At 45.2% G+C, this 13,313-nt stretch overlaps 1 protein-coding gene across 1 annotated transcript in view; it reads left to right on the plus strand.

Moving 5' to 3' along the window:
- CATIP (ciliogenesis associated TTC17 interacting protein) overlaps positions 1-12,472 on the plus strand; it is an 87,470-nt gene extending 74,998 nt beyond the window's left edge. Inside the window, exons 11-13 of the mRNA XM_030209608.1 lie at positions 1,127-1,203; positions 8,155-8,243; positions 11,634-12,472. Of these exons, the coding sequence (XP_030065468.1) occupies positions 1,127-1,203; positions 8,155-8,243; positions 11,634-11,846 (379 nt within the window). The 3' untranslated portion in view covers positions 11,847-12,472. The remainder of the gene's footprint in view (positions 1-1,126; positions 1,204-8,154; positions 8,244-11,633) is intronic.
- Positions 12,473-13,313: the final 841 nt, after the last annotated feature.

Here is a 13,313-nt window from a genome sequence, read left to right on the forward strand (position 1 = left end):
CTAAGGAGGCTAGGGCTATACAGCTTGGAGAAGAGACGGCTGAGGGGAGATATGATAGAGGTATATAAAATAATGAGTGGAGTGGAACAGGTGGATGTGAAGCTTCTGTTCACGCTTTCCAAAAATACTAGGACTAGAGGGCATGCGATGAAACTACAGTGTAGTAAATTTAAAACAAATCGGAGAAAATTTTTCTTCACCCAACGTGTAATTAAACTCTGGAATTCGTTGCCGGAGAAAGTGGTGAAGGCGGTTAGCTTAGCAGAGTTTAAAAAGGGGTTGGACGGTTTCCTAAAGGACAAGTCCATAAACCGCTACTAAACGGACTTGGAAAAATCCCAAATTCCAGGAATAACATGTATAGAATGTTTGTACGTTTGGGAAGGTCGCCAGGTGCCCTTGGCCTGGATTGGCCGCTGTCGTGGACAGGATGCTGGGCTCGATGGACCCTTGGTCTTTTCCCAGTATGGCATTACTTATGTACTTATGTACTTATGTACTTATGAGAAGATGTAGCTATTTAAATGTGATTTTATTTTCCTCAAAAAGAAGAAGATGTCCAATCCTTCCACAAACAAACCAAGATAGACAAAACACACAGGGTCGGAAGGGCGCCAAATCCAAAGAGACCAGTCCGTAAGACACGGAAGTAAGAGCACCAAAATAAAGTTTATTGGGACCCTACACAGTCCGTGTTTCAGCTACAAAGCCTTCATCAGGGGTCTAAAAACATAAAATAATATAATTTAAAAACATAAAAATGAAAACATTTCATCTAAAATATGCAACATATATGGGTCATAAAACGTAACGTATATAATTAAATATAACAATAATGAAAATCAATCATAATGATCTATCATAATAAAAATGATGTAATATATTGCACAGGATCAAAATTATAATGAGTTACAAACGTGTTTTGATATGCAATAAAATGAAATAATATATATATATATGTATACACATACACAATCTCACTCACTTATGTAAAAAATTGGTGTATTAAATGTAACATCCAATTTACACACAATGAGTTTATAAAGCAAATAGAAGTGCCTATAAATGTATTTACATGGTTAAATATTTTCAGACAGACACCTAGTTCTATTTTGTTTTTCCTCAGACATATGTCCAGTCGTGTCCAGGTGGGATCCCCTACTACTATGAAGGTGCTCAAGATGCCTGTTTTGATTGAGAAAGGTAAGGAGTGCACAAGGCATCTCTGTACTACTACTACTACTATTTAACATTTCTAGAGCGCTACTAGGGTTACGCAGCGCTGTACAATTTAACATAGAGGGACAGTCCCTGCTCAAAGAGCTTACAATGTAATAGATAAGAGTGAGACAAATATAGGACAATCAAGCCATTGTGACATCACTGATGAGGTTGGCTCTTAGGCATTGGTGGAATGAGGCATTATGACATCACAATCTCAGCTCTGGATACCAGAGACTGAAACTCTTCACACTAAGGGGGGAAGTGGGCCAAGTATAGGACAGTCGAGCCATTGTGACATCACTGATGAGGTTGGCTCTTAGGCATTGGTGGAATGAGGCATTATGACATCACAATCTCAGCTCTGGTTAAATCACTGCTATATGTAATACTACTACTACTACTTAACATTTCTAGAGCGCTACTAGGGTTACGCAGCGCTGTACAGTTTAACATAGAAGGACAGTCCCTGTTCGAAGAGCTTACAATCTAATAGATAAGAGTGAGACAAATATAGGACAATCAAGCCATTGTGACATCACTGATGAGGTTGGCTCTTAGGCATTGGTGGAATGAGGCATTATGACATCACAATCTCAGCTCTGGATACCAGAGACTGAAACTCTTCACACTAAGGGGGGAAGTGGGCCAAGTATAGGACAATGAAGCCATTGTGACATCACTGATGAGGCTGGCTCTCAGGCATTGGTGGAATGAGGCATTATGACATCACAATCTCAGCTCTGGTTAAATCACTGCTCTATGTAATACTACTACTACTACTTAACATTTCTAGAGCGCTACTAGGGTTACGCAGCGCTGTACAATTTAACAAAGAGAGACAGTCCCTGCTCAAAGAGCTTACAATCTAATAGACAAGTGAACGGTCGGTCCGATAGGGGCAGTCAAATTGGGGCAGTCCGGATTCACCGAACGGTAAGGGTTAGGTGCCGAACGCAGCATTGAAGAGGTGGGCTTTAAGCAAAGACTTGAAGACGGGCAGGGAGGGGGCTTGGCGTAAGGGCTCAGGAAGGTTGTTCCAAGCATAGGGTGAGGTGAGGCAGAATGAGCGGAGCCTGGAGTTGGCGATGGTGGAGAAGGGTACTCTGTACCGAGAATAGTCCTGTTGGGGCTTCAGTAGGATTTCGCTCAGCTCTTCTCAGTTGCTGTTCCTTGGGAAATTGTATCCTATGCCAGGGGGGCATAGATAGGCATGGACTTCTTATCTGTTCCCTTCTCCACTACTGCCAACTCCAGACTTCGCGCCTTCTGTCTCGCTGCACCCTACGCCTGGAATAAACTTCCTGAGCCCCTACGTCTTGCCCCATCCTTGGCCACCTTTAAATCTAGACTGAAAGCCCACCTCTTTAACATTGCTTTTGACTCGTAACCACTTGTAACCACCCCCCTCCACCTACCCTCCTCTCTTCCATCCCGTTCACATTAATTGATTTGATTTGCTTACTTTATTTATTTTTTGTCTATTAGATTGTAAGCTCTTTGAGCAGGGACTGTCTTTCTTCTATGTTTGTGCAGCGCTGCGTACGCCTTGTAGCGCTATAGAAATGCTAAATAGTAGTAGTAGTAGTAGACTTGTGAGGCTCTTGTCCCAACTGTATTGAGAGTGTCTCAGAGAAGACCCTCTGCCTTCTGCCCCATGGTAGCCCACAGTTAATGAAAAAGTGAGCCATTCTACTCCCTAACCCAGCCCTTCCTCTCCTATCATTCAGGGATAGGAGGGGAGGTGTTAGGACTAGAGCAGGCACTGCGAAGCAAAGAAAAGCCCCTGCTCAGGGCCAGCCTTACCACTAGGCAGACTAGATATTTGCCTAAGGCAGGGCTCAACAAATCACGGGTGCCAAGTCGCCATGGCGCCTAGAAATTGCACACTGGTACCCAGAAGTTAATGCCCCTCTGAATTTTAGTGGGTTTTTTGTAACACTGCCTGGCATCTGTTATGCTTCTGCACCATGATTTGGCTCTCCTATGTAAGCTTGAGCCATGCAATGCAGGAAACTCAGGAGCCTTGCAGGACTTGAAACTGTGATACCAGCCTGAACTTCCTGTACAGCCTGGCTCAAGTTTCCATGAGACCTGAATTGGAACAGGGGCTAGGAAGCAGGCTGTTTCCTCTGCAAAGGCAGCCTGTGAGGTGATAGAGAGAGAGAGAGAGAGAGTGGGTGGGTAAAGGCTGGGGTAGGGGTTGAGAGAGAGAGAGAGTGGATGAAGGGTTGGGTTTAAGAGAGGGAAAGTGGGTGAAGGCTGAGCAGGGGTTTGGGGAGAAAGGCTTAGGGGAGGCTTCAGAAAGGGTGGATGAAGGGTGAGGGGAGGCTTGAGAGAGGGTGGGTGAAGGCTAAGGGAGGGTTTGAGAGAGAGAGACTGGGTGAAGGTTGAGGTGGGGGGTTGAGAGAGAGACTGGGTGAATCTGGGGGATTTGAGAGAGTGGGCGAATGCTGAGGGGAGGTTGAGAGAAAGAGTGGATGAAAACTGGGGGTTGAGAGTGGATGAAGGCTTGGGGGGGGGGTTGAGAGAGAAAGAGTGGGTGAAGGTTGGGGAGTTTGAGAGAGAGAGAGTGGGTGAAGGTTGAGGAGTGGGGATAAGAGACGGACAGAAAGCTGGAGGAGATTGAGAGAGAGAGTGGGTGAAGGCTGGGGGGTTGAGAGAGAGAGTGGGTGGAGGCTGGGGGAGTTTGAGAGAGAGAGAGAGAGAGAGAATGGGTAAAGACTGAGATAGGGTTAGGAGAGAGGCTGGGGGAGATGAGAGAGACTGGGTGAAGGCTGGGGGTGGGTATGAGTGAGCGAGTGAGAGAGAGACTAGTGGGGGCCCAGGTTTTTGTTCACATATGACGCAGAGGCAATTGCCTCTTTGGTTCACCTATCTAGAGGGTACTGTCACACAGCTGACAGAATCTTTGAAAAGGGAGACGGCTGGCTTTTGCCAGTGATTTCCGGAGGCACTGTAAAGCTGATTTGCTAAAGTTTCTTTGCCCACAGACACAAAATAGGTGAAGAACCCTTAGTAAACCAGTTTCTAAATTGATCTGGAAGGGGATTCTCTCCACCCCCCCCCCCCCCAACTTCACTGTAGACAATGTTGGAAGGATGGGGAGGGAGAAGCAAGAGAGGTGTCCACTGCTGGCTCCTAGATTTTGTAAAATTTGTTGAGGCCTGGCCTAAGGTGTCAGAATTTGGGGGCAGCGACACCGATAGTACTTACAATCTTCTGTGAGCATGACATGGGTCTCAACACACGTGTGCAAACAAAAAGCAAAGAGGAAAATCCTCACGCAGATTAAAACCAATAAAAACAAAAAAAGTGAGGACAAATGTGGAGGAAATCCAAAGAACTTTATTTGAGAAGCATAAAACGACCCGACACGGCCGTGTTTCGGCATCTAGGCCTGCATCAGGGGTCAAACAAATCTCCTTTGGTTGTTACTTGATTGACGTCACTTCTGTGTACTGCCGTTGAGACGTGTTACAGTTGAGCTCTTAAACTTCTGAATTTGTGGGAAGTCCATTACCACATTACCAGATTTTTTCTTGGTTTCTAAATACATGCTTTCTTTAATCTCAAGTCTGCACTCAGGCTATGGGACAGGAAACTCACTTAAGCTATTTTTACCAACCTTCCAAAAAATTCCACCTCAAGAGATCTTTCTCAAGCCTGTTCTCTTAACAAGCTGCCGAACTCTGGAACTCCCTATCAACACCTGTGCTCAACATCAACTGCTACACCCAATTCTGTAAAGCATTAAAATCCATTTTATTCAAGAAATATGTACTGCTGAAATGTTCGTAAAACTGTGTTCCCACTTTAAATATATTTAACACATTAGAAACGACATTAGAAGCGACACCCCTACGAGAAACACTACACTGGCTCCCACTTAAAGAACGCATCACGTTCAAACTTTGTACCCTAGTCCATAAAATCATCCATGGAGACGCCCCAGCCTACATGTCAGACCTAATAGAACTACCACCCAGGAACGCAATAAAATCTTCTCGCACATTCCTCAATCTTCATCCTCCCAATTGTAAAGGTCTGAAATACAAATTAATGCACGCATCTACCTTTTTCCTATATGAGCACGCAGCTATGGAACGCACTACCACGCAAAGGGGAAAAGGCGTGGATGCTGTTTAAAAACACCATCCTGGAGGTTCAGGACAAATATATTCCACGTATTAAAAAAAGGGAAAAAAGACTAAACGTCAGCCGGCGTGGCTAAACAGTAAGATAAAGGAAATCATTAGAGCCAAAAAACAATCCTTCAGAAAGTGGAGAAGAGAACCAACTGAAAGTAACAGGATAGATCATAAGGAATGCCAAGCCAAATGCAAAGCGGAGATAAGGAGGGCAAAAAAGGACTTTGAGAAGAAATTAGCGTTGGAAGCAAAAATACATAGTAAAAATTTTTTTAGATACATTAAAAGCAGGAAACCGGCCAAAGAGTCGGTTGGGCCGCTGGACGAAAATGGTGTTAAAGGGGCGATCAAGGAGGACAAAGCCGTAGCGGAGAAATTAAATGAATTCTTTGCTTCGGTCTTCACCGAGGAAGATTTGGGGGGGACACCGGTGCCGGAAAGAATATTTGAAGCGGGGGAGTCGGAGAAACTAAACAAATTCTCTGTAACCTTGGAGGATGTAATGGGTCAGTTCAGCAAGCTGAAGAGTAGTAAATCACCGGGACCTGATGGTATTCATCTCAGAGTATTAATAGAACTAAAAAATGAACTTGCGGAGCTACTGTTAGAAATATGCAATCTGCCCCTAAAATCGAGTGTAGTACCGGAAGACTGGAGGGTAGCCAATGTTACTCCGATTTTTAAGAAGGGTTCCAGAGGAGATCCGGGAAATTATAGACCGGTGAGTCTGACGTCGGTGCCGGGCAAGATGGTGGAGGCTATTATTAAGAATAAAATTGCAGAGCATATACAAAAACATGGACTGATGAGACAAAGTCAGCACGGATTTAGTGAAGGGAAGTCTTGCCTCACCAATCTAATACATTTTTTTGAGGGGGTAAGCAAACATGTGGACAATGGGGAGCCGGTTGATATTGTATATCTGGATTTTCAGAAGGCGTTTGACAAAGTGCCGCACGAAAGACTCCTGAAGAAATTGCAGAGACATGGAATCGGAGGTAGGGTATTATTATGGATTAAGAACTGGTTGAAAGATAGGAAGCAGAGAGTAGGATTGCGTGGCCAGTATTCTCAGTGGAGGAGGGTAGTTAGTGGGGTCCCGCAGGGGTCTGTGCTGGGTCCGTTGCTTTTTAATGTATTTATAAATGACCTAGAGATGGGAATAACTAGTGAGGTAATTAAATTCGCCGATGACACAAAATTATTCAGGGTCGTCAAGTCGCAGGAGGAATGTGAACGATTACAGGAGGACCTTGCGAGACTGGGAGAATGGGCGTGCAAGTGGCAGATGAAGTTCAATGTTGACAAGTGCAAAGTGATGCATGTGGGTAAGAGGAACCCGAATTATAGCTACGTCTTGCAAGGTTCCGCGTTAGGAGTTACGGATCAAGAAAGGGATCTGGGTGTCGTCGTCGATGATACGCTGAACCCTTCTGCTCAGTGTGCTGCTGCGGCTAGGAAAGCAAATAGAATGTTGGGTGTTATTAGGAAGGGTATGGAGTCCAGGTGTGCGGATGTTATAATGCCGTTGTATCGCTCCATGGTGCGACCGCACCTGGAGTATTGTTTTCAGTACTGGTCTCCGTATCTCAAAAAAGATATAGTAGAATTGGAAAAGGTACAGCGAAGGGCGACGAAAATGATAGTGGGGATGGGACGACTTTCCTATGAAGAGAGGCTGAGAAGGCTAGGGCTTTTCAGCTTGGAGAAGAGACGGCTGAGGGGAGATATGATAGAAGTGTATAAAATAATGAGTGGAATGGATCGGGTGGATGTGAAGCGACTGTTCACGCTATCCAAAAATAATAGGACTAGAGGGCATGAGTTGAAGCTACAGTGTGGTAAATTTAAAACGAATCGGAGAAAATTTTTCTTCACCCAACGTGTAATTAGACTCTGGAATTCGTTGCCGGAGAACGTGGTACGGGCGGTTAGCTTGACGGAGTTTAAAAAGGGGTTAGATAGATTCCTAAAGGACAAGTCCATAGACCGCTATTAAATGGACTTGGAAAAATTCCGCATTTTTAGGTATAACTTGTCTGGAATGTTTTTACGTTTGGGGAGCGTGCCAGGTGCCCTTGACCTGGATTGGCCACTGTCGGTGACAGGATGCTGGGCTAGATGGACCTTTGGTCTTTCCCAGTATGGCACTACTTATGTACTTATGTACTTATGTAACATGAAAACAGTCCATGAATTGACCAATTTCCGTAAACTACTGAAAACTTATCTCTTCGACAAGGTATATCACAAAGATCAACACGTGTAACTGCACAATCTTTAATATATATAGGAATGTCTTATAATGTGTTTTGCTTTAATACAACCATGTACTTCACCACCATGTAACCCAAAACCCTCTGTAAAACCAAATGTATATTCTCTTCTATCTCCAGTATCCATGACGAATTGTAAGCCACATTGAGCCTGCAAAGAGGTGGGATAATGTGGGGTACAAATGCAATAAATAAATAAAAGTAACAACCAAAGGAGATTTGTTTGACCCCTGATGCAGGCCTAGATGCCGAAACACGGCCGTGTCGGGTCGTTTTATGCTTCTCAATAAAGTTCTTTGGATTTCCTCCACATTTGTCCTCACTTGTTTTGTTTTTATTGCTCAGCACATGTGTGTCAGAGGGAGCAGGCCTTGTAAAGCACTGCTATGGATCAGTGCAAACCAGAAGCCCCTTCCCAATACATCCTACGAGGCTCAGCTGTGAGTGTAGGGAGGGACTGAACAGCAGAACAGTAGCTAAACTCACTTCTTTCTTTGCATGTGCAGAAGTCATAGATCCCAAACCCACGTTTGGGAAACAGCCACTGAATTGGGAAACAGATGCCCAGCTATACTCCCAGTTTTTGGACCGGAAGGTAAGAGGCAAAGAGCAGGTATTGGTTTTCCTTAAACTCAACCTGGTTTCATGGCACTTTTTAATGCTAGTAAGGGCCGATTCTGACCCAGCTGCAAACGCAGAAAAGCAGGGAAAAAAAAGTACCAAGGCAAAACATTGTCATTAACAAAAAAGCTATGGTGTTAAGCTGAAGTGGAAACAGGCCCCAATGTTAGATTTTTCTGATGGGACTAAGGCCCAGATGCATTAAAGACATTGGTAATTCCCGTTCCCTACCGATTCCATAGCGAATCGGTAGGGAACGGGAATGCATCAACGATAAGGAATGCAAATGAGCTACTCGTTGTAGCTCACTTGCATTCTCTAGTCCTTCGGTACCTGAGTCGGAGAATCGGGACGTCCCTTTAGATTAGGCTCCTCTTCCTGGTCTCTTCAGCCAATCAAAGCAGGCTTGGCTGGCTGTTGTCAGCGAAACGCGCTCTGATTGGCTGAAGAGACCAGGAAGAGGAGCCTAATCTAAAGGGACGTCCCAATTCTCCGGCAACCAGGAAAACATAAAAGTTTTGCTGTGGAGGGGCGGCGAAGACAAAATAGAAGGGGGGAAAAACACCAGCGCCGGCAGAGCTAAAAAAAAAAATGCGAAAAAAAAGACGTCTCTCAGAAGCGCAGGGAGAGTACGTCCTTAAAGGACGCCCCTCACATGCGCTCCCTGCTTTTTTTTTTTCTTTTTTACCTTTTTTGGGGGCCCTTTTCCTTTCCGATTCCCTCACAGGAGCCCTAACAAGAGGTCAGACATCTCGTTAGGGTTCCTACGGTAAGGGAATCGGAAAAACGGTAATGCATCTCATTATAATAGCTTTTCAATCATTTGCATTCCGTTTTCGTTGCCTGCTACCGTGGCAGGGAAAATGCCCTTAGTGCATGCCCGGGGTGAACTACTTGCGTTTTAAACTGGCTGGAACCAGTTTAAAACGCAAGTTGTGGGCTCATTAGGTTTTGTGCATCTGGGCCTAAGCCCATGTCACACAGCACATGGGAACAGAAGTGCAGATCTGTGGATCAGTAGGACACTTCAAATACTCCCATGCACACAGTACTCCTGGTGCAGTTCTGCAAATCTGCGGGGGCGTAAGCTGCCCTCTCCCCCTCTCCTGCAGAGATCACGTGGAAGGAGGAGGTTGAGGACGTCAACCACTGCATATTCACAGTGGAGTCTAAGCCAACAGAGGAGGAGAAAGTGACCCGATGTGCAGGGGTCCACTTCCTCCTCCTGCCATGTGATCTCTGTGGGGGAGGTGGAGAGAACAGCCGATATGGACTGAATGCGCCATGAGGGTTGGCGAGGGGCACAGCAAGGTGAGTGTGCCATGGGGAAGGGAGGGCAGGCAGAGCAAACTGAGCGTGCCATGTAGGGAGGGTGGGAGGGGGGCAGAGCAAGGTGAGTGTGTGCCCTGGGTTTTCAGGGTAGGGGCAGTGAAAGCCGAGATTGTGCCATAGAGGTGAGGGCAGAACAAGCTGGTGTTGAGGGGGGGGGGGGGGGGGGGGGGGAAGAATGAAGCTTCGGTCTGTGACATGGAGAGGGTGGGAAAGATAGAATGATAGCTGGGGAGAGAAGGAGGCAGAATTAGAAGTGGGAGTGAATGCCTGGGGAGGAGAGAATGAGAGGTGGGGTACTGTATGTGGGAGAAGACTTTGGGGGCAGAATTAAGGGTCCTGCCAGGAGTTAGAGGAAGAGATGGAACTAGGAAGGCTGAAGCTGAGGAGGGAAAAGACAGAAGGGAATTTCAGGCCTTACGATGAGGAAATTCTGTGTAAAACACTATAAACAATGCAGAATTTTTAAAAGTTGTATGCAGAATTTTCAAAAATTTTGTGCAGTCATGTGCTCTCTGCTTTATGCAGTGTTATAAACAGATGTATTAGCCACACTCTGATTGGCTGAGAAAAGCCCCAGGTATGTTGGCAGGTATATAACAATTCTTATAGAAAATTCCTGTGGTTATGAGTGAAATGCAAAAATGCAACAAAAGAGGGTTTTTCATATCATTTCTTTTTAATATGCAGAGGAGTGTGGTAGCCGTGTTAGTCCACTCTTAAGGTTATCAATAGAAATCAAACAAAATAAAACATGGAAAAGAAAATAAGATGATACCTTTTTTATTGGACATAACTTAATACATTTCTTGATTAGATGGACCATGCAGGTCTTTTTCTGCCGTCATCTACTATGTTACTATGATTAGCTTTCGAAGGTTGCCCTTCTTCCTCAGATCGGAAATAAGCAAATGTGCTAGCTGACAGTGTATATAAGTGAAAACATTCAAGCATTACTATGACAGTCTGACAGGGTGGGAGGATGGGGGTGGGTCGGAGGTATGCATGGGGACATCAAAGCATATCATTGATATTCTAACAGGATGGTTGTGGATAGGTGAGGGATGTCTCTGTTGATCACCCCACCTCTCACCTATCCACACCCATCCTGTTAGAATATCAATGATATGCTTTGATGTCCCCATGCATACCTCCTACCCACCCCCATCCTCCCACCCTGTCAGACTGTCATAGTAATGCTTGAATGTTTTCACTTATAAACACTGTCAGCTAGCACATTTGCTTATTTCCGATCTGAGGAAGAAGGGCAACCTTCGAAAGCTAATCAAGAAATGTATTAAGTTATGTCCAATAAAAAAGGTATCATCTCATTTTCTTTTCCATGTTTTATTTTGTTTGATTTCTATTGATAACTTTAAGTTGAATGAAAATTTCTTCATACTTTTGCAGTAGGAAAAGGAGTTAGGAGATGATATTTCCATGAAAATATGTTTTTTTTGACACTGATTATTCCCCTCCGTCCCCAACTTAATAATCTTACACGTAAGGAATGGTTACTGTGTTCCCCTGCCATCCTTTGGGGTGAGATCCAATTCAAGCTTCTCCTCCTTACTTACAAATGCACTCACTCTGCTGCTCCACCCTACCTCTCTACCCTCATCTCCCCCTTCGTTCCTGCCCGTAACCTCCGCTCACATGACAAATCCCTCCTCTCAGTACCCTTCTCCACCATTGCCAACTCCAGGCTCCGCTCATTTTGCCTTGCCTCATCCTATGCCTGGAACAGTCTTCCTGAATCCCTACGCCAAGCCCCCTCCCTACCCATCTTCAAATCCTTGCTTAAAGCTCACCTCTTCAATGCTGCATTCGGAACCTAACCTTTCGAACATATAGGTTGCCCCAATCTGTCTGACCTATCAGATTAACTGTACATTTGTCTTTTTAGATTGTAAGCTCTTTGAGCAGGGACCGTCCTTCCATGTTAAACTGTACAGCGCTGCGTAACCCTAGTAGCGCTTTAGAAATGTTAAGTAGTAGTAGTAGTAGATCTCCTGACTCTGTGTTTCCATTGCAGGAGGAGCTGAGTGCCGACCATGCCTCTTACATCCGGCGGCACCCTGAAATGAGGCTCCTGCTGTCAGACTTCCTCCAGTTCCTTCTACTGCGTAAACCAGATGATGTCATCACTTTTGCTGCAGAGTATTTCGCTCCCTTTTCAGCCGGGATGCCATTAGAGGACACATTCCGGACATCCAACAAACCTAGTCCTTTCCGGGATTCCTCTTAATTAAAAGACACGACACTGTCCTTTTTGCGGACGTTAAGCGCGGAGGACAGATAGTTGCATCAGAGTCTACTCCGATAATAAGGTGAAGAGAAGCTTGGACTCATACAATTTGACTTAGCAGTTGTGCATAGGGGTTACCAGCTGGCTTCATTCTTTCAGGGCAGGTTGATCCAGTCCTAGTTTACCCCATATCCTGCTTTCCTTATGGATATCAGAACTACAGCTCTCTGCCTGCCATGGGGTAAACCAGGACTGGAGCAGCTTTGTCCTGACGTTACGGAATCACTTGGCAGTCCTGTCTGAGCATGTTAATAGTGTAATAAGGATGTACAAGGAGAACACATCTGGTTCTGGTTCTGCAGAACATGAGGAAATCCAGCCCTGGGTTTACCTCATTGCATGTAGAGCTTTTAGCCTTGGAACTCAGAACTACAGATCCCTGCATTCAGTGGGCTAAAACCAGGAAAGGGAGCAGCTCGGTGTCACCGTTAGACCTTGTAACGTTATTGAATGCACAAAGGAGCAGCTAGCTGTATTCTGAAGGTGAGAAGCACATTAAAAGAGAGTTTGACCTGTGCTCTGCACTGGGGGGGGGGGGGGGGGGGGGGGAGCCAAGCAACTGGGAAATGGGCAGGAATTGTTCGTGCGTACTCAGGGTCTGTTATTGCTGGATTAAAATGTTTCCAGGCCAGAGATCTATTTTGCCTTTGATTCATTCGGACACTGCTTTTTCTGAAGTTCCTTACTAATGGCACAGCAGGACCTAGTTTAGTCTTCAATCCCACCCCCCACCACAACCCTTCATTTATAGTCAGTTATTCTAATTAGGATAACAAGGGAGGAGTTCTCTTACAGAGTTTTAATTACATTTTATTACTTTCTAAGAAGAAAACACTAAATAAATCACACAATATACCATATAAGTTATATTAGACTAATATCCTTAGTACCTTAGCAAGTTTTAAATTATTGAAAAACTCAAAAAATACTAAGATGGATATAGCAGTCCAACAGCGAGAGGGTCGCTATCCAGTCGTTTGCATTGAGTGTCACAGGTATGATTATCTCCCAGTTGGTGAGAGGTTATATGTGTGCGAATGATGCAAAGAGCTCCTAGCTCTCAAAGAAGGGGTCTGTTCTCTTGAGGCTAGAGTAACAGACTTGGAGGACCTGAAGGAGACATAGATAGAGGAGACCTACAGGGACATTGTAGAGGAATCCCACCTCCATTCTGGCAGCCCCTGTGCTTCCTTGGAGGAGGGAGGTCTCCTAGAAGGAGAGCAGCACCCTGGTAAAATAGGACTTACTCCTATACAAGGACCTGCCCACCAGGGGATGCGCTATCCTCTTGCACCGAGGATATTTCTCCGTCGGCCCAGGCGGGAAGTGTTAGGACAGCTGTTGTAGTTGGTGATTCGATCATTAAGCATGCAGATGGCTGCTGGACGTGAGGATCGCCTGCCTGGT

This window comes from Microcaecilia unicolor, chromosome 7 (genome assembly GCF_901765095.1).
Source record: "Microcaecilia unicolor chromosome 7, aMicUni1.1, whole genome shotgun sequence".
In the NCBI taxonomy this organism is placed as follows: domain Eukaryota; kingdom Metazoa; phylum Chordata; class Amphibia; order Gymnophiona; family Siphonopidae; genus Microcaecilia; species Microcaecilia unicolor.